This window comes from Archocentrus centrarchus, chromosome 8, assembly GCF_007364275.1.
Source record: "Archocentrus centrarchus isolate MPI-CPG fArcCen1 chromosome 8, fArcCen1, whole genome shotgun sequence".
Lineage (NCBI taxonomy): Eukaryota > Metazoa > Chordata > Actinopteri > Cichliformes > Cichlidae > Archocentrus > Archocentrus centrarchus.
The window spans coordinates 10,452,838-10,474,544 of record NC_044353.1 but is presented as its reverse complement, the minus strand read 5'-3'; the positions used below and the strand labels follow the sequence as shown (position 1 = coordinate 10,474,544).

Below are 21,707 nucleotides of genomic sequence, written 5' to 3'. Positions count from 1 at the left end.
ATAAACCAGAATTCACTCTGTGGGTTAAAATTTCGTTCCTTGACTCTGGCCAGTTAAAAGTGTAGCACAAAGTGAAGGCCACAGATCGCACAGTAAACACACAATAGCAAGACAAAAATAATCACCTTTATTATGACATCATTTAGTTGAGCTAATGCAGTAGCAGTAGCGAGCATATCTTCATCATCACTGAAATTAGAGTTAATATCAACACTGATGCCGCTGTTATCATTTGTAAAAGCACACTAAAATGACAAGTGGCCCGCTTATTAATATTAAAACCATTTCAGGACCTACTGTGACACCTGGTATGATTAACACACATTCTAATAACTGACAAACTGCAAACTGTGCATGAGTAACTGTCATGATATGAAGTGTGTCAGGGGAGTTGCAAAAACAGTAAACGGTTTGATTGCTATGTTTTCACTTCTCTTATTCATTATTGCATCGTGTCTATGTGCCAACCAGTTGTAAACATACAGCTGTGCCTCCACACACAGTGTACTAATACTCTCGTATCATACTCCCCACAAATTGAACAGATTTCTGCAGGTACTCATTTTGACCACTAGGTGGTGGTAAACAGCCATCTGCAGTCCATTAACGCTGTTGGTCTATCATATGCAGAACAAATAGTCTTTCATCTAGACATTTATCAAGTTAACAAGGGGGCTGATTTTTTTCCTCCTTTATATGGTCTCTAACAGAAGTTTGAGGATGACCTGATCTGTTCCACCTCATTCACTGGCTGTGCACCCACTGAGCACTGTTTCATAGCATCACTACACACACTCAACCCAACACACTTAATCTTTTTCAGTGATGGCTGTGCACACTCGCAGATTACAGTTAAAACACAGGATAAATGATGTGCAATCAACCATCGCTTAAACTGATGCATGGTGAGCAAGTTTCCTCTGATCTGCATATTAAATACCATAAATGCTGTTTCATCATATTACATAGGTGGGAAAAAAAAGGGGGGACTATTCACTGTTTGTCAGAACCGGCTCTATCTTAATAAGAGTTTGAGCATCGCACTTTATCACATGAGTGAAGTTATCTACTCTTTTAAGACTAATAATTTCGACACATCACTGGGGGGATGTTCTCAGCAGATTGCTCGGATAGATTGCATTGTCAACCCAAACGCTGTTCAAAGCCGATGTTTTCATGCCTTCACTTTATCAATGGGTTGGGATGCAATTAATATAACAAGTTGCTTATCTCCTGTGAAATTCTGCGCTGTGTTTGCTTAATTATTAATCTGTGTAAGTGCACCATCTTCCAGCATCAAACAGGCGCTTGGAGTCATTCCGATTGATTTGAAACTGCATTAAGCGTTGATGGATTTCCAGCCTTAACAAGCGGGACTGCAGAGTGAGAGCATGTCAAACAAGCACGAGTGCATTAGCAGCTGTCAGAGACTACCAGGGCTTTTGAAACCAAACATATAGACAGTGACGACATTTAGGATTGCAGACCACCTCTAAATTCAGTCATCCAGATGTTTAAATGTCATTTAATGAATAATACATTCTAGAGCACGTTAATGAGGTTTCACACTGATTTGGCCTCCTAAAGCTGGCTAACCAACGTAAGTATTTGTATTTGATTCCTAATGTATTGCATGTCCATAACAGTAATAACTGTAGCAATGCACAATGAAATTTAATTTGAAAAACTGTCTCATTAAAACAGCCATATACTGACTTCTGTTGAAAGGCACAGAGCTGAAAGGCAAGGCTATTTTATTCTACTGCGTTCCTCCATTCTAATATGCTTTTAGCACATTCGTTCATTTTGCCTCCCTGCAGTAAATAAACCAGAGAAACGGCCTCAAACCAAACCAAACAGAACCATAATTATTCAGTTACACATGCAAGTATGACAGCTTTTCATAGCCTGCCAAGCAAATGCTTCCATTTGACTGAATTGTGGGAATTTAATGAGTTTGTTTACAGCTCCAACAAGCAGCAATGTGGATTTGTGCTGTAGTGAGTAATGGGTTTTCAAGTCATAACAACAATGATATAGTTTAATTTTTCCCCCTTACAAGGTTAAATGGACTGAATATTGGAAAACATAAACTACAGCCCCAGAAATGTGCAAAAGAAAAACACGCAAACGACTCTAGTTTCAGTTTCCTTTTCATTTCCCGTATTTTTCATTATCTTGGGTGTGACAAATGTCCCATATGAGCTTAAAACACTGATTTACAGTCAGAAAACACTGAAAATCTCTAACTCACAAAAGGTCCAATTTTGATTTTCTGTTTGGAAATTAACACTAAAGTTAGAAGAATGCAGCTGTTTGAGTTGATATCAGGATGAACTGTTAGAAGGTCTCTCCCACTCCACCTGATTCCTTACTGGAAAAAGCGCCCCCTTGCTGGGAACATTCTGAGTCCCTGCATCCTCCGGAGGAACGTCTACACTGAAAACAGCAGCGTCATCACCTGTGGCAGTCACCGTGCCACAAGAGGTTGGCACATCTTGTTTCTGAGGCACCGTATTCTCATAGTGCTCGTTCATACTGCTCATGTCTTTGTTACAATCCAAGTTGGGCTGCGACGGGCAGCTGCCTCCACTGATCGGGTCAGAGTTCCCATACTCAAAGACACCGATCCCCAGTCCAAAGTTCTCTAACATATCCATTACTGATGGTGTGGTTGGGCACGAGGGGTTCTCCTCCTCAATAAGACTCAATGTTGGCAAGATGTCAACCAACTCTGCCATCTCCATTGGTTGGATTACTTCTGTGATGCTGGAAGGAATATCCTGTTCCCTGCTGTAGCACTCCTGTGTGTCTGAAACTGGATAGCCCACTTCCAGCTGTGCAACAGCCTCAGGCTCCAATCCAGACTCTGTGAAAGCACTTGCAGATCCCAAATCTGACTGTCCAGTGCTCGTCAGGTCCACGGCTGGCTGAGGGGTGATGTCTACAGGGTACCCTCCCTTCGCGACACCCTCCATTAACACCAGTGCAGCTTCTCCAGGGACAACTGGAGCGGAGACCTCGGCAGTGACCACATTTGGCAGAGTCACACTGGCTGAATTCTCTGAAAAGGAAGCAAGAAAAAATGAGGCCAGGAAAGAGAAAGTATTTATCTTGGCTTTAAAGCATCATTTGTTCTACAAATTAGAGTTAATTCTTGTAACAGCAGTTATTATGACAGAGCAGTGGTAATAGTTTCCTGTGTTAATGTTGTTTACCAAATCTTCTTTCAAATTTCCCTCAAGTGGTTTGAATATTAGACATATTTTCTGTTTGGCTAAGTATAAAGTCAACAGCTGCTTTCTGCTGCTGCTTGATAACAGTTATACCATACAATACTTAAAGAAAAAAATAGAGAACATTTTTCTAGTAGTGCAGTTTTATTTTATTTGGGAAATTTCCTATCTTTCTTTTTTTTAAACATTATTATATATTCAATATAGATCTACAGAATAAGGTTCACCATGACACAGCCACCCCTCATTACTTTATATTTTGACTGGAAAAATGGAAAATAGGTGCAGTGATTTATTGAAACATGTGCAAACATACATGGAAATACAGGATATCAGGCAAAAACAGAGTTTATACAATTCCACCAGGCTTGGAAGTCAATATTTGTAGTGACCACCTTTGTTCTTCAGCACAGGCTGAACTCTCTGAGGCAGCTTTCCTGTCTTTTTTTTGAAGTAGTCTTCAGGAATAGTTCTCCAGGCTTCTTGAAGGACTTTCAAAGCTCTTCTTTGGATGTTTCTGCCTGTTCTGTTCTCAGGATGATCCCACACTGCTTCAGTAATGTTGAGATCTGGGCTCTGGGGAGGCCAATCTATGACTGATGGTGTTCATTTGTGTGTTCTTCTATCCAGGTATGATTTTACTGCATTGGCAGTGTGTTTGCAATCATTGTCATGCTGAACAATGAAGCTGTTGCCAATCAGACACTTTGCAGATGGTGGACCAAAATCTGATGGTATTTTTCTGCTTTCATAATTCCATCAGTTTTGACAAGATCTCCAACACCACTGGCTGAGATGCAGCTCCAAACCATGACAGAGCCTCCATTTAATTTACTCTACGATATGTAAATAAGGTCATGGTAAATAAGCAACACTGAGTGAGAAAGCCGTTTTCATCTCAGTGGTTTAAGCAAGTGAGTCAACAGACTTGTGTATATTTATGTAGAAATTTGCTCACTTCCTGCTGCCTCAATCTTTTAAATATTAACAGAATATAATGAGCAAACTAGCATTATTGTTGTACCTGTAATGGCCCTCTGTGCTTGTAATCGATGGGCCCATGTCAATCGGCCAGTCAAACTCTCCTCTTCCTCACTGTCGGGACATGGTGGTGGGTCTCCTCCCATCACCAGGCCTAGAGGCACCGCCCCCACCCACTGCTTGGACCGTACGCAGTGCAGACAGTCCATAATCCAGCGGGCATCCCTCCAGACCATATCCAAACGCTAATGAAACATAAAAAGGGGCCACAGAGTTTGATCAAATACAATAATGTCTCACGTTCACTTTCATTATGAAATCCTTATTATTAGACTTTTTTGAAGCTTTGTGTCAACTGAAAGTGTATTTTGCAACAAAAGAGGCAATTAAATGTGTCACAACTTCTCCTTTAAAGTATTACACTCTCTTTTTGTTGCTCAGGATTTTACCTGTGAAAGCTCCGTGATGTGTTTCAGCGTCTCCTGGGCCTCTTTCACCTCTTTGGTGTCCAGCGCTTCCCGCAGAGCCTGCTGGGCCAGATGAGTCTCCAGCTCCAGCTTTACCCAGGCCTGACAGTACTGCGAAAGGAAGTCCCGTTCATATGTCCAGAAGTGAACTGGGTGACAAGCCAGAGATGAGATAAAAGACAAATCACTTCTCAAAGCCAGGAAAAAAAAAAGCCACAGAACTTATTAGTGCACTGTATTATACCTTTCATATAAGGAAAACTGTGAACTGCATCAGTTTTGTACCTCAGTGTGCTTTCTGCATATGGTAGACATGCATTTTGTGGGGGTTATTTAACATTTTAGACTGCATGTGTGCTTGCTGCAAATAGCTTGAAACACTCTGTGGTACTAGTGTTAAATAGATGCAATACAACTTCAATTCTCCACTTACCCAGCTCAAAGATCTGCAGAGGCATGGTGAGGCCAGGCTCTTTGGTCCCCACCAGAGGCCAATAACTAGAGCTGAAGTCCTCACTGGGAGGCAGCAGCAGCAGCATGGACAAGTTATCTCCAAACTGGAGCAGCTCCCGGGTGTACACACCGTATTGATACGCCTGACAGAAACACAGCGATACAGCAGATACAATGATTCAAATACAGATAAGCAATGGAAATATTTATGCTGAATCAAGATCTAGTGAAAATATCAGAAAAAACAGACAAAGCAAATCAGTTTAAAAGATTCTTTTTTTTCATAAAAGTTTGAAGGAGAATTTCAGGTGAGTCAGGTGAATTTGAAGTAATCTTTAGAAACTAATTTTTACCCTGTAGAGGGGGATGTTGAGCTTTGTTAGGAGATGGGTGACCGCTGCTCTCAGAGACCTGATGAATTCCACCATACTGGTGCTCTCCATCATGCTCTCATCCTCTGCACCCAAAAGGTTCTGAACATGACTCTGAAGCCATGTCCACTCCTCTCTGCTCCACAATGGCAACACAGTTAAAAAAGGCTTAATAAGTAGGGACAAATGTCACTCAAGAGACACGTAGTCCAAATACATCTCAGTATCACTGCCTGTTGAAGCCCTAATAATTGTATAATCACTATAGTTGTTTGTTCAGATCATTTTAAATAGCATATCTTTTTTGGGGTTCTTTTCCAGATACTGTTGTAAAGTTTTATGCTACAATATTGTGATCAACATCAGTATAGCATACGTAAGGGACCAGCACGCTGTATCACATGGTCACGTTGTGTTACCTGGTCACGTGGGCGTTGTGTCGAACTCGTGTGTGGCAGAGTAAACTGGGCAGTCTCTGAGGCACCAGGACCCTGATTTGTTCCACCGAGCTGCACAATTTCAGGATGCCCACATACAGACCCGGCTGGGCCCACTGAAGGCTGTGCCTGTGGAAGGACAGCTTCTCCTGGAGAACAGAGACAAAGAGGTATGGTGCAAGAGAGAGAGAGATGTTAAGAGATGTTAATGGGATGTAAAGCTTATGAGACTTTTATTTCCCCCTGTCTCATTTTGTGCAGTTAACTAATTCAGTTTGGGCTTCTCAAATTAATTTCAGTGCATTTTCAGAGTTTGCAGCACAGGAGATAAACCCATAGCTCAGTACAACTCAGCAGATGCCCAATCTGCATCTGCTGGGATGCAATTCTGTTTCCCTCTTTTTTTCAGACAAACACAAACCCAGGCTCACCTTGAGCTGCTCATAGAGCATGTCCATGGCGGTGGGCTCAGGCAGCAGAGGAGTTCTGCTGCGGTTCTTTTCCAGACGTGCCAGAGGAATCCAGTGGAGCGGAGGGTCAGGAGGGCTACAGCAGACAAGTCAGGGACAAATGAAATGCAACCAAATGGAACAACTAAAGAAAAGGTTAATTCATCAAGTGTGACAAAGCTAGTGCACCAACAACAACCAGCTGACAGGCTGCATAACCCAAAAAACATTGTACAGAGTTCCAAACATGCCGAGCCGGACACCTAATTAGGTTACCACCCACTGCAAGGAGGGTAATTCTGATTTGTGTGACAGAAAAGAAAATTTGTTCTGGTAGATTCTGAAAATATTTCATTACAAGTCACTGAGACATGAGTCACAGACTACAGTGTATCACAAAAGTGAGTACACCCCTCACATGTCTGCATATATTTAAGTATATCTTTTCATGGGACAGCACTGACAAAATGACACTTTGACACAATGAAAAGTAGTCTGTGTGCAGCTTATGTAACAGTCTTCATGTAGAGCAACAATTCGTCTTTTAAGATCCTCAGAGAGTTCTTTGCCATGAGGTGCCATGTTGGAACTTTCAGTGACCAGTATGAGAGAGTGTGAGAGCTGTACTACAAAACTGAACACACCTGCTCCCTATGCACACCTGAGACCTAGTAACATTAAGGAGTCACATGACATTTTGGAGGGGAAATGACAAGCAATGCTCAATTTGGACATTTACGTGTGTCTTAGTGGTGTGCTCGCTTTTGTTGCCGCTGGTTTAGACGTTAATGGCTGTATATTGAGTTATTTTGAGGGAATAATAAATTTACACTGTTATATAAGCTGCACACAGACTACTTTTCATTATGTCAAAGTGTTATTTTTTCAGTGTTGTCCCATGAAAAGATATACTTAAATATATGCAGACATGTGAGGGGTGTACTCACTTTTGTGATACACTGTATATAAAAGATGGATGGAGCCAACAGGACATCACCCAGTGGTTTGTAGGCTCCCATTTCGGGGTGGCTGTAGCTCAGGAGGTAGAGCAGGTCACCAGCTAATAAGAAGGTTGGTGGTTTGATCCCTGGCTCCTCCAGTCTGCGTGTCAAAGTATTTTTTGTAAGATACTGAACCCCAATGCATTCACTGGAGTGTGAATGTGTGTAAATGTTAGATAGAAAGCACTTAGGCATAGAAAGAAGTGCTTGGGTGAATGTGGCATGTTGTGCTCAGAGTAGAAAAGTGCTAAATAAGAGCCAGTGCATTTACCATTTTGAAGCACAGTTGAGCATTTTAGCTGTTTCAACAAAAACAAACTTGACCATGCCCTAAAGCCCATAAACCCACGAGTAAAGAAAACATATAAATGTTTAAACTTTAATAGGTCATTTTGAACTTGATGGCAGCAACACATCTCAAAAAAGTTGGGCCACAGCCATGTTTACCACTGTGTAGCATCCACTCTTCTTTTAACAACAGTATGTAAACATCTGGGAACTGAGGAGAGCAGCTGTTGGACTTTTGAGAGAGGAATGTTGTCCCATTCTTGTCTGACAGAGGATTCAAGCTGCTCAACAGTTCTGGGTCTTCTTTTAACATATTCTTCATTTCATGATCCTCTAAATGTTTTCAGTTGGGGGAAGGTCTGGATTGCAGGAAGGCCAGTTCAGCACCCAGACTTTTCTTCTATGAAGCCATTCTGTTGTAATATATGCAGCATACGGTTTAGTATGCAAGGCCTTTCCTGAAAACAATGTAATCTGGATGGAAGCACACTGCACATTGCTCTAAAACCTGCATGTGGTGTGATGCTGCCTTTCTAGACATGCAACCTGTCAGTTACATGGGCGCTAATGCACCCCCCATACCATCAGAGATACAGACCAGATGGTCCCTCTCCTTTTCAGTCTAGGATACGTTGTCCATTGTAGCTAATTAGGGAAGGCAGCAGTGTTTCTGGATCATGTTCACATATAACTTCTTCTTTGCATGATGACCTGACCTGTTGCCATTTAACCAAAATGTTCCTCCAGCTGTTTCTTTATAGCACCCTTTACTTTTCCTGTTGCCCCTGTCCCAACATTTTTGAGATGCGCCATCAAATTCAAAATGAGCTAATATTTTTCATCAGATTAAACATTAGATATGGTTTCTACGTTCTGTCTTTATTTACATTTCACACAGTGTCACAACTTTTTCAGAATATGGTATGTAGTTTAAAGCCCACATTTGCTGCTTTCTGCTCTTTTTCATTGCCCTTTTCCTACCTGGGAGTGTTTGAGAATTCCTTCAGAGTGACTAATAGTACATTGCCCTGCCGATCTTTCAGTGGTTCGTAGTACACCTGGCCCAGGTCCATCGTTCCCAGAGAAGACTGACAGCAGAGAGGTGGACAAGAGAAAGCAGGGATTAATAAATAGAAGTGTAGTGGGGATTAATTCAGCATAACATGGGTTCTGTGGGCACAGGTATGCAGCCTGACTGAGGAAAGCCTGGCAAAAATAAGAATAGGAAGAGGAGGAAGAGATGTAAAGGAGCAATTAAAATAGCAATTAACCCATTTTGATGCTTCTTATCTTAACGGTAAGCTGCTTAACTCCCTACCTGCAGCTGGGAAACAGCCCTTAAAATGTTGTGCCTGTTCTGAAGGAGGGAGGAGGGAGATGAGTGAGCGGAGGAAAGGCCTTGCTGTAGCCAGGGCACTTGCTGCCATGCACAGGACAACTACAAGATAAACAGAACACCAGTTTAAGCAGAAAATCACACAGAAAATTCATTTTCAGTAAATATTTATGAACTGTGATAATTCAGTTATATGGACCCAGTTCAGCAGGCTTAACGTCAGTATGCAGCACGTTCACCTTGGCAAACCAAAGGAAGTCTTGGGTGATGGAGGTGGAGCAGCACTGGATTTCCACCAGTGGGATTTGATCTTCAGCTGTGACCAGGATGTTATCCTTGTGGTAGAACACAGTCGCCAAGTACACTCCCCTGCCCAGATCAATTTGAGGTAGATAAAAGAAAGAGCAAACACAGATAAAGTCAGAAAAAGTGCACAGACTGCTTTCAATTTCACCAGTCACAGTGGACTGCAAAATTACAAGAAACAATAAAAACACTGCCTTTGGGGGAAAGTTTGTAGCAGAAAAAGATCAATTTTGTGGCTTGACAGCAATTTATTTTTTGAATCACCCAGAGGATTTTCAAATAGTTTTAACTGTCAAAACAGCTTACAGTCCCTCAAGTAAAGTAAAAGCACAGAGGCTGGTTTCACCGACCAGCATGACAGTCCAGTGGGAAACACGTTTTTTTCTAATTACTCAGGAGTCCAAACACAGTCAACTTCTCTCCCTTATGCAAAGGATGCTTACTGTCCTGAATAATCTGTTCAGTATTTCAGTACTTTTTAAAATCTATGCCATGATTCATATTCATGCAGAATGACCCTTTGTTCATTGTGAGCTGCTGATTGTGGTGAGTGTGGCTGATTGATTGCCTCCAGCAGGAAGAAGCATTTATCAGTCACTTGCCACAGTCCGGTGTCTATTGCCATCATTCTGTTCAAAAGATCTCTTCACTAACAGCTACAGTGGCTCTAATGTGACTACTGTTCTTTCCAATAACAGTAAGAGATAAGGCTTTTCAACTTTGTACTCTATGCCGCTCTAATGGGATTGCATTTAATCCATTACTTGTGATATCCTCAGGGCACAGTGGGACAGGTAAGAGAGACTGAAGCGCTACCTCTGTAGGAAACGAACAAACTTGGTGGCAGACTGGAACAGTTGTTTGATGCCTCGAGACACTGACAGACGCTTGCTGGGACTCTGGGGCTTCGAGCTCTCTGTGGAGAGGAGGCGAGGAGGATCAGACTGGATGGAATTCATTTTATCTCCCAAAATACATTCACTGTGCATGCACGACACTTGACTGGGTGAAGGCAGGGAAAAGATTTTCTCTCTGTATTTAAAGGAGCTGATAGCTGTAGCACATGCCGCTGATATAAAATGGTGAGAAGCAGAAGTAAAATGTTGCCGAGTGTGCACATTAAAGCTTTATGAAAAAGCACAACAAATAAACAGCTTTTTGACAATTTTCATGCAACTGCAACAGAAAATACGGATACTTTGAATATGAAATTCAATCAGATCAGTTCTGGGACAACATCTGAAGAACACCATACATTCATATTTGAATGCATTATCTTTAGATATTAGATACTGGCATGGGCCAAAATGTGAGAAAGTCCCTGAACAGGTAGTAACAACAGCAAAATGTAAATAAAACAGCTGATATGTTCACAGTCTTCACTCACACCTCCTTAAACACATAGCAAAGATTGCACATGTATGAGTACAATCTATGCCATAAGTATATGAAGATATTATAAAAATTAGGTGTATATATTGTATCTGACAAAACTGATTTCTTGAAAACAATTTTTTAGAATTATGAGAGAGAATATGAAAGTCTGCATGCTTTCAGACTACCAGGGAGCTCGTTCCATTCAGTTATGGCCTTAAATGAAAAAGCAGATTGCGCAAAGGAAGACCTTTTTGGAGAAATTTTCTCTTTCATGATCATTTCAAGCTGTAGGTGAGATATTAAAAAACTATTTTAAAAGTAACATGAATATCTGAGTCCAAACTGAGGCTCTCAAGGCAAGGCTACAAATAAGAGACATAACGTCAATCAAAGGACATTTTGTTCATGGGTACATAAAAATATGTAGTTTTATGGCAGTGCATGTCTCACATAATGGCAACAGCATATGTATTTGGAGCAAAACATACATATCACCAGAGATCTGTGGTTACCTATCCAATATCCCCTGGGATGTGACTCTCTGGCATCTTCCAGCAGTTTCCTCACGAGGCCCTCGTGATTTCTGAACTGTGACTTTACACCAATGCACTCTCGCCAACCTGCACAGGGGAAGACGGAGAGAAACAGATTGTGGCTTTCATTTCTATGCAATTAGGGAAAATCAGCTGTGACAGCAAGAAATAATTTACAAGCGACTCCTGAGTGCTGCTTGGTTTTTTTTTCTTTCAATCTTTTGGTGATTAAGGAAGCAAGAGTGCCTCCATGAGAGACCATCTGTGTGCTGTGAAAGTTGAAATGTTGATTCATTCTGACCCGCTCTAATCGTGTATTAAGCTGGAAAACTTTTTTTTGTGTGTGTGTTTTCACAACAGGTGGGTGGGGCTCCTGTGCTCACAGCCAGAGCTGTGTGTGTGTGTTTGATGACAATATTAGTAATATCTGTTCTTGTTGACATTATACAGAGCCATGTGTAGAAATAAGCCTGAGCTTTTGGTTGACAGGGATTACTTGCACATACACTGACCTCATTATTTTAATCTTTGGTACTCTACATGAGCACTTTGGTCATGTTTAATATGACCATCAACCACTGTGACAGTATATGTGGCAGAAAATAAGGAAAAGCATAATAGATCTCCTTTACAACAAACTGAATTATCTATTACACTCCAGGTATGAATTTTTATGACCAGTGTTTATTTTGATATTATTTCAGCCTTTATTCTCCATTACAAAAGCATTGTTTGGCAGCTCTGGCTTTGTTAGAACTAGAAAGTAACAGCAAGTAAGCCAGCGAGGGGGTAAGGGGTGGGTGGCATGTAAGAAATAATACGAGCCAAATTCACACTCAAAGCAGCACGGCTGCGAGGTCCATTGACTCGCGTTGCCATCTTTAATTCTCCACATTTTAATAACTCATTAATCTACAAGCCATGAGAGGATTCAACTTCTTTCACATTAAGCTTAATGTCAACTAAGTAATTCTATTACACTGGTACAAAGTGAAAAAGAATGGAGCTCTTTCAAAGCTGCAAAATCCACATTCATCAAAGTTGTGCAGTTCTGTATACTCACTGGAGGGGGCAGCGCTGGCTGGAGCAGAGCACTGAGGCGGGCCCCATCCTTTCACATTGTAGGCACTCACTCTCACAAAGTAATGCACTCCCTGTATTTAGAGAAACACCAGACTTCCCAAATTATCAGCATGCATTAAAAAAGCAATCATACAGAGCTCTCACTATCAATTCATCTGGTTAAGTGAGGCTGCTGACAAGTGTTCCACTACAGGAAGTGGGATGGAGGAGCAATAAATACAGTCTGCATGTGGGTGTACAGCACAGCTGCAGCACGTATATGATATGTGTCTGCATGATCATGTGGCCCTTGAGCCATTATATGTGAGAGTTTCTATGTATATCTGCAGCATCGGTGCATTTGCAGTTGTTATGTGGTTGTGAAGATGTGTGACTGTGGATGACTTACTGCTGTCAGCCCCTTGATAATGTAGGAGGGGCTCTTGGTCTCTGTAACTTGGGCTGAGCCAAGGATGCGTTTGAAGCTGGCCGACGTGCTCCATTCGACTGGGAATGGAAAACAATCCCAATGACAGATTATTCTCTGGCTTTGCTCAAAACCCTTGTGAGGAATAACGTACGGATGTGAGTGTTTACAGTTTTAGGGACTTGCAGCACCTGGGTTTAATCTATTCTCGGCTGCAAAGCATGACATTTATGTGTGTGTAAAACTAAGCAGCAAAAACAGCCTAAACTAGATAGTGTGCCTGCCAGCTTAAATTATGTTCAAGACTTTGATTAAATTGTACCAATAAAGTATATACTTCATTAATCCCTTTATCTATCCATCACGAATCTATCTATTTTCTGTCTGACATCTAACTGACCCTTTTATCTACCCATCCATCCAACCATCTGCCATGAAAGTATTCTTATCTGTTTCACTCCCTACCTCTGTAGCGTGTGATGAGCCCCACGGAGTTCCCCTCTGGCTCTTTGATCGTCACGTACAGAGATGATGTGCTCGTCACCAGGATGGACACATGACTGGGAGGGCCAGGGAGCTCTGAATGAAACATTTAAAAGATGCAGTGATGTTAAAATGAGCAGAACAAATGCAGACAACAAAGGTGCCACTTGATAACAAAACACACATCAAACTCCTGAAAATTTATTACAGCAGGCAGATATTATTGACAACCACTAATAAATTTGTCTTGTATTTTCAAACTCTGGGCCTCACACTGGCCGAGCCAAGGGGTGGTCAAATAAGTGGCCATGGCCACCACAGACTAAAGTCTGACCCCAGCCTCTGGTGAAGTCAACTGGGGGGGGAGGCACATATTGACAGAAAAGGAGTTACATGAAGTAAGTGATAATTTTATGCTAGAAATAAAAGCAATTTATTTACAACTTTTATTCCCACATTGACCCTTTTTAACAGCACAACCACCCATTAAATCCTTAACCATCTGACTGGGTTTGTCAACAGCTGAAAAAAGATAAAAATAAATATGAGGCTTATGTTGTATTTATACATGGCACTGCATTAGCAGTTGGCCACTAAGAGAATAATATGACATCAGACTGTGCCAGACCAGTGTTAAATAAATTATAAAAAATGTCCCTTCCTTTCAAACTCTGTGTTGTTTTAAGTCACTCTTGGAGCTTTTTTTTATTATGACAACAATAACACTATCCCAGAGTCTGATGATCAAATCTGTGTTTTAGTTGATTTAGTTGATAAGATGTAATCTTGAGTTAATAAATTACCATAAGTAAGTCGCAGGCCTCAGACAAAAATAAATTTTTTTACATTTAAAGATACCAGCCTGCTCTCCCAGAGAGATTTATAATAAGTGTAAGCTTAATTTCACTGCACACAGAAACAAGTGCAGGGGCCTTAGTGCCCTTACTATAACGCTGTGACCATAAAACAGTCAGGGAGAGAATTGGTTGTGCTTGAAAGAGAAATGAAATGAGAGCTAAGCAGAGACGTTTACAAAGAGCCGTTAAAGTTAGTACAGCAGGGAACACTGCAATATAAGTCTGCAAAAATAAAAATAAAAACATTTAGTCTGCGAGGAGAAGGCTTGAGCAGATGGTGTGGAGAATGGTAAGTGGCCTGATGTATCAATGCATGATTCACCGAAGCCCTGAAGGTTTTGCATGTATGAATTTGTACTGATATCTACGGCTGCGAGGGTTTATTTGATACACACAGCCAGTGGAGTGAGTGCAGGGAAGTGGAGGATTTGAAAGGCTGATGACAAGGCAGTCTGCTGAATGCTGGATGAGATGAAAGAGGCTAGAGGGAGACTTTTAGGAAAACTTAAGCAAGATGTTGAGCTGAAAACTTGATCACTGTGGTCTTGTCAGCAGTGGCGGATGGCTTTGTAGAATTAAATTGCCGGGAAAGTACTGTGCTTGCTGCGGAAAAAAGTTTCAATATGAGAGCCAAAAAAAAAAGAAGAAAAAAAAACAGAAAGGCACTGAAAACAGAAAGGAAATAAATCTGTTCCTGAGTTTGAGTCCTGAGCCACAGTTCATGAAATGCCACAAGCTGACCACCGACCTGTGTTCTGGAAGTTCTCTCGCATCCGGCAGTACAGCTGCTGCCGCAGCCTCCAAAGGTAGACGTGCCTCTGAAGATCACCCTGTGCCTGAGGCCCTGCCCCGGCCTTTTTCGTTAACTCTGTCTTCCTCTCTTCTATCCGTTTATCTGCCAGGGCCACCAGAGCATCCAGCTTAAGTGCCCACTCCGCTGGCTGGGCCACTGAGAGGCAGCACAGTTAAAACAAACCCACAAAGCAAGACAAAGGGCACAATCTCAATTAAAGTCAAGCCGGGCAATGCGATATTTTAAACCATCCACTTCTAAAAGAATTACTTTATCACTTTTGACATTTTACATCAATCACTTACAAACAGGATTATGTCTGGCTCCTGCCTTCGTCAAAACATGAAGCAGAGGGGAATTGTGGGTAAGGGCAGCCACGTCCAGGGGGACCAGCCCCTGTTCGCTTACTCTGTTCACCCCTTTCTCCCTGTCTCTCTCCCAGTCCTTCTCCTTCTTCTCTCCCCTCTCCCACACGCTTCCTCCTCCTCCTCTACTGCTGCTGCTGTCTCTGGACAGGAGGGTTTGTACAGCCAGCGTATCCTCATTTTCCACCGCCTCCCACAGGGTCTTGTACTAATGGGGAGCAGGAGAAGAGGTGCAGGGCCACGGGAGGTTAGACAGGTGTAGGAGTGAGACAGAGAAAGAGGGTTAATAATAAAAGAGAGATTTATTTCACATGGTAGAGAGAAAAAGGAGAATGATATCAGACACAAATCAAATCATAAACCAAAGGCGCCTCGATTGATGCATTTCCACACAAGCCTCCTGAGACCAGGAAGGTTTGTGAATTTCTGTTATTATCATTATATGAAGCAGCAGCAGTAGCAGCCCTATATAGCAGAGGATGCTTGAGAGTGATTTCTTTTTCTGAAAATATTTTTTATGTAATGCCCTCTGTAGTGGACATCGAGGGATTTCTCCATGCAATTTTGTATCTAAACAAGATAAAAGAAGTCTGGAAATGTTTTACGCTGAACTTCCAGACTTCAGTTAGGAATTGAAAACTGTAAACTTGTTTTTGACACGTACACACACACGCGCGCACACACACACACACACACACACACACACACACACGCGCGCGCACACACACACACACACACACACACACACACACACACACACACACACAAGCTCAAAATTAATTTGAAGGGGCCTCAAGGGTCAAACTATCATCAAAAGCCTCTGAGGCTTGAGACAGTGAACCAGTAAACAAAATCAATTAACCAATCACAAAATAAACTAATCACAATTCAGAGATAGCTTCTCATGCACTGTGCACATGACAACGCATGACAACCACTGAGTTAAAAAGTTAAAACTTCAAACATTAAAGTGGGCCTATTTTGCTCACTCTATATTTTTCTTGTTGGGCTCCAGTTGACTAGCTTTACATGAGTCACAGTTCAAAGTAATCCTTCATTATCATATATCAAGCCTTTGTGCAGCCACCCGGTTCATACTCTGTGTGAAAGAACGCATTTTAGCACTTCTTTCATTTGATTGGCTCCCCTTCGTAAACAGAAGGGTTGCAGAGCAGGTGTGCAGGGTGTCCGTGCTCAAAGCTAAAGCAGAGCGTAAAATGCACTTTACATCACTGAGCACCATGTGAGGATGTTGCTCAAACCTTTATTGTCTGAAACCAGAAGAAAGCTTAGATTTCTTTTCTTTTGCTCCCTTAAAATAGTAGTAGTCACTTTGACAAGGAGCTGTTGTGATGGAGACAGAACAATGATGTTACTGAGATACACTTGAGAGACACGCGTGCACAAAATGGATTGTCATGTCTCAAGAGGTTAGTGACACAGCGATAGCGTGCAATGTCAAGTAGCGATCTCATGATTTTCAATCATAACAAAAACCGAGCCAGATGACATTTCAGTCAACGTGACCAAAGCTCCCTTTCAAAATGATGCCAGAATATCTTACAGCTTCTGCAGACTTCCTGGGGAATTTAGGTGCGTCCAAGTCCGTGGTAACAGATGACTCTCCACCCCCTCTCAGCCTTACGGACAGGTTTCTGTAGATGCGTTTGGGCGAGACGGGACCGAGAGAGCGCCGGCGCTGTGGTGGGTTCCTCATGGATACAGACATGACAAGAGAAGAAAGTAAAGGTCTGAAAGAGGACAGGCGAGAGCAGGAGAAGATGCAAACTGGGGCAGCAGAGAAGAGTTGAAGGAATAGTTGGAGAGAGTGAAAGGTTAGTTAATGGAAAAAATGAGGTTAAGAGCCCAGCCTTAGAGCCAGAACGAGAAGAGAGAGTAGTAAGAGATAAAAGTCAATAGAAATCTTGATTAAAGAATAAGGTGAGAAATACAAAGAGAGAGATAAAAGCAGAATATACAGTTAGACTTTTTCAACAGTAGAGAAAATGTTTCTGCTGACTTGAAGGCTCACTATAGACTGAGCAAAAGTACTTGTGTTGTGTGGGTGGATAAATGGATAAACGCTACAATGCCTGTACAGACTAGATGAAATGCCTTGAAGCATTTATTTTTGTGCCTCTTACGATTCTCCCTTTTGTTCTTCTTTTACCCATGATTATGCGACACGGGTTTTATTCACTCTGAATGGAGTTCTCTAGCACACAAGGCAACAGACCCATCAATCTAATTAGAGGAAGAAAGGAAGGCAGACTCGTGTGGAAGAGCCAAGATTCTTTCCTGCTAATAAACTTGAATCCGCTCCCCATCATTGGCATGAAGATGAAAATCCATCACCACTGCAGTAATGATGGTTCATTATCAATTCCATTGGCTTTGCATCATTACAGTCAGTTACTTTTTGTGCATGCAAATCTGTCTTACAGTTTTTTACTTTGAGCACAATCTATTATTTCCGCTCCTCTTCATTCAGCGAGTCGTTTTCAGTGCCGCTTTCTGTCTTTTCTCTATTTTCACCACCCTGCAGGTTAAAGTGATTTTCGTGTCGCTTCGATTTACATCCCGCCCCAATCATTCAGATATCAAAAGCATCTTTGTAAAAGGGAGACAGTCAGACCCAGGGCTGACTAGTGGCCTGTTCTCATGTGAAAGCAAATACTCCCCTAGTTGGCACTACCTGAGGACAATATATGAGGTCTATGACCACGATGACATCTGAGTGACATGTCACGTCACACATCCCAGCTCACACAGTACCTGCACTGTCTATATATGTGGGAGACTAGCAGTAATACCAGCAAATGTTGGTACAGTTTCCCCTGTTTGTTTATTGTGCCTTACATCAGCCATGGAAAGTGCTGATGAGTCATTTAGAGAGGATATAAGCTTTACTGTTTTCTTCTTTTTTTCTCAGGTCTGCCTGAAGATAAGGCAAAAAAATTAATAAAAGATTGCACATGTTCAAGCTGTAGACTAAAGTCAGATGCTGGATTTTGACCCATAAACAGAAAGTATACAATAGACTCGCTGTGGTTTTGTTTCGTGTCTCAAGCTGGGGCTTTTTCTTACCTCTCTGTACTGTGGCCAAGAGAGAGCAGAGCCTGCTGCATATTTTGCAAAGAGTCTTTCCGGTTTGTGAGTCTGCTGTGGCTCTATGGAAACATCTGATGACTAATATTTCTAATCCCCCAGGAAGTAATGCAGCACATTTGCCTGGGTCTAGATCTCTGAATCCTTCCACTCCACCAGGTTGACTGGTGGAGTGGAAGGGGTTCACAACTCGGGGGATCAGACAAGCAGCGCATGAATTTGTACGAATAAACTACAAAGTATTTGTTCAGCTTTAAGGGCTGTAAGGGTTCACTTTGTGCTCGACAGTGCATTTTGCACATTAAAGTTATGTGCTTCAAAAATTACTCAGCGGCACGAATTGCAATAAGATCTTAGAAGCTATATTATTAAAGTTTCAAATAGAAAAAAGCAACAGAAGGCAAGAAGCCACCGAGCTTAAGTTAGCCTATTTCGAGAAAAGTTTTATTAAAATTAAAACATTTAATTAAAAATAAAGAATATATTTTTTAGGATAGTTGTAATTCTTTGGTCGTACATGGTATCTAACACTAGCTAATACAACCTATGGCAGACTATAGCCGCAAAACATTAATAAATTAAATTAAAAAAAATACCATAAATGATCAAACAGCCGATTGAGGGCAGTTCAGTCTCTTACCGTCAGACAGTTTGTTCGCTTTAATCGGGCTTTCCTCCGACTCTGCCGCGGTGCTTCAACATATTTCACTGTCTTTTCATCAGTGACCGTCTGCTAATATCTTAAAATCCATCATAGCGGTTTCGGAAAGTTTTCACCTCTGAGGATGAAGCGCACCTGAACGCTACAGACAGACAGACCGGCGAGCCTCCTACGGCCAACACACGTACATTTTCCCCGTTCCGCCCACTTCCTACTTCATCTGCTCATTTCTCTGAACCAAACTTTTGTTTGTTTGTTTTTAGAAGCAGTGTTGCGTCATGAAAACAGTGAACGGTTTACAGGAGGAAACCTATTTTTTTGTAAAAGTAGTAATAATATAATGATCCACTTTTGTAATAACCACTATGGTTTACAGAATCAGTGCAGGTTGATCATCTTGCAGTGCAGATGCTTTATTAGATAACCACAGCCATTGCATTGCAGGTTCTTTCCAGTCTCCACTGCAGTCAAATATTTTTGGCACTTTTTATGCCCCCCCCCCCCCCCAAAAAAAAAAGAAAGAAAGTTGCTGCCACTCTAAAAGTTGTTGCCCCTTGAAAAAAGCATTTTGCAGCCCTGCCAGCAGACTGGTGACGTGATAAAGCGTGGGCTGAGGATCTTGGGAAAATGTAAAGAGCTATTTTTTGACTACCACGACACCCCCACTAATGGCTTCTGTATGGGCAGAGGAAGTGGTTCATGACAAGTGAAAGAAAGGCCAGGCAATGGTGTGAAAAATGTTTGCGTGTCAAGTCCCCACTTGTGCTCAGAAAGGAGCTGTATCTAGCCTATTTGTCTTCACCCTGAACTAGCCCCTCTGAAGTATATGTGAAGCAGCTGTCAAATAAAGTTGACAGATTTGCATCCTGCTTACCTGAGCAGTGAGTAGGGCTCTCCGTCTCTTTCGTTGTGTTATATCTGCCTCTCTCAGGGGACCAATAAAAAACCACAGACTGATGCATTCAGCTCCTGTCCAGGCACAAATGTAGACTTTATACACAGATATCTTGTCTGACGCTTCTCAGTCAACCAAAAAAAAAGCCTCTGACCACTTCCTGCACACACAGTCCCAACAGCTACACTTTGCCTCCAATATGTTTACTGGAGCACAGCACATTTGTCAAAGGTTACATATATTGAACTCTGAGAGAGTTTATCTTCCTGCACATTCTTGTGCACACTCTGTCACAGAAAGACAGAAACAGAGAGTGCTGAGCTGGCCACACATGTGATGCTCTGATGTGTCGAAAGAGAAACAGAGGGAGATTATAAATCGACATGTCAGTAGTAGTGGATACTCGCCCCCACACACCTATCATCGCATAGTGGCTCAGTTGCCCAGAGGCTTTTGTTGTCATGGTGATAACCAAATTGTGGCCTTCACTGCTAAATGATACTCAGACACACGTCTCAGCATAACGATCAGCTAAGATATTCTTTGGAGGGTAAATTGGTGTTGATATATAATTGTGAAGCTAATTATGCATGACTTTTGCTCAAACATACACCATCAGCCGTCCTTTGAATGTTAGAGTCTGTTGATTCAATTAGACTTTTAATAGAAAAGCAGTAAAACGTACTGAACTCAACTGCTCATCAGCAAGAAATATGGAACCTAAGCAGCTATTTCATGTGAATTAATGTAAAAAAAAAAAAAAAACAGGGGGTATAAATGTAATCATGTGGTGAGCATTCCCCATAATAAGTACATGAAATAGGAAAGCCCCAATGACTGCAACAAACGTGACCATAGGATTTCAGATAATTATCACTACTGTCAGAAAATTATTATCATGCACTATTGTTCAACACATGGATCTATTTAACAAACAGAGAAATGCCAGCCAGGAAAACTGCTTATATTTTTATCATTTATCATTCAAATCATATCATGTGTCAGTTATCATTATCATTTAAATCAAATTCTTAAAAAAAAAAGACTGCAAAGAACCAATATTTATGGTATTTGAAGATGCCGCTCAAAAAAATGAAAGGATCACTGAAAACACATCATTGTTCAATGGGGGGAAAAAAATCATGCTGGTATCTATACTGACATGGACTGAGTGTGTTAGGAATGAAAGGATGCCGCATTGTTTGATGGAAATGAAAAAAATCAACCTATAGAGGGTTGAATTCAAAGTCTCTCAAAAAATCAAAGTGAAAAAAATGATGCAGCAGGCTCGTCCATTTTGATGAAATTTCTTTGCAGCAACTCAAAATTGTACTCAGTAGTTTGTGTGGCCCCCACATACTTGTATGTTTGCTTGACAATGTTGGAGCATAGATGATGGTGTCCTCTGGCAGTGCTCATCCTGTTCCTCCCTGCACAAAGAAGCAGATACCGGTCCTGCTGATGGGTTAAGGATCTTGTACGGCCCTGTCCAGCTCTCCTAGAGTAACTGTCTGTCTCCTGGAATCTCCTCCATGCTCTTGAGGCTGTGCTGGGAGACACTGCAAACCTTCTGGCAATGGCACGTATTGATGCCATCCTGGAGGAGTTCGACTTACCTGTGCAACCTCTGTAGGGTCCAGGTATCGCCTCATGCTACCAGTAGTGACAATGACCCTGGCCAAATCAAAACTGAAAAAAAAAAAAGTCAGAAAATATGAGGGAAAAATGTCAGTGGCCTCCACCTGTAAAACCATGCCTATTTCTGGGGGTTGTCTCATTCTTGTCCCTCTGGTGCACCTATTGTTAATTTCACCAAAGGAG

At 41.7% G+C, this 21,707-nt stretch overlaps 1 protein-coding gene across 5 annotated transcripts; it reads right to left on the bottom strand.

The window, feature by feature from the left end:
• Positions 1-9: 9 nt before the first annotated feature.
• LOC115784614 (ankyrin repeat and fibronectin type-III domain-containing protein 1) lies at positions 10-20,100 on the bottom strand. 5 transcript variants are annotated; one of them, XM_030735911.1, is made up of 19 exons: positions 19,866-20,100; positions 16,787-17,146; positions 15,163-15,430; positions 14,813-15,013; positions 13,190-13,303; positions 12,707-12,804; positions 12,299-12,389; positions 11,215-11,322; positions 10,142-10,241; positions 9,259-9,388; positions 9,002-9,121; positions 8,665-8,771; positions 6,377-6,491; positions 5,928-6,094; positions 5,491-5,644; positions 5,118-5,280; positions 4,667-4,833; positions 4,261-4,462; positions 10-3,064 (listed from the first exon to the last, which is right to left on the bottom strand). In XM_030735911.1, the coding sequence occupies exons 2-19, from the start codon at positions 16,949-16,951 to the stop codon at positions 2,328-2,330; spliced, it is 3,207 nt and encodes a 1,068-aa protein (XP_030591771.1). In that variant the 5' UTR covers positions 16,952-17,146; positions 19,866-20,100; the 3' UTR covers positions 10-2,327. The 5 variants fall into 5 exon arrangements, with proteins under 5 accessions (XP_030591771.1, XP_030591772.1, XP_030591767.1 ...); XM_030735912.1 differs by having other exon boundaries at positions 2,328-3,064; positions 16,787-17,093; XM_030735907.1 differs by lacking the exon at positions 19,866-20,100 and adding an exon at positions 18,971-19,099 and having other exon boundaries at positions 2,328-3,064; positions 16,787-16,973.
• Positions 20,101-21,707: the final 1,607 nt, after the last annotated feature.

Excerpts from the sequence above, each read along its gene's own strand:
- LOC115784614 (XM_030735911.1), bottom strand. The coding sequence starts at position 16,951 with ATGTCTGTATCCATGAGGAACCCACCACAGCGCCGGCGCTCTCTCGGT. Across the intron at positions 15,431-16,786 it reads CCAGGAAGTCTGCAGAAGCT|TACAAGACCCTGTGGGAGGC; the intron begins GTAAGATATTCT and ends GCTCCCCATTAG. Across the intron at positions 6,492-8,664 it reads GAATTCTCAAACACTCCCAG|CCCTCCTGACCCTCCGCTCC; the intron begins GTAGGAAAAGGG and ends TGTCTGCTGTAG.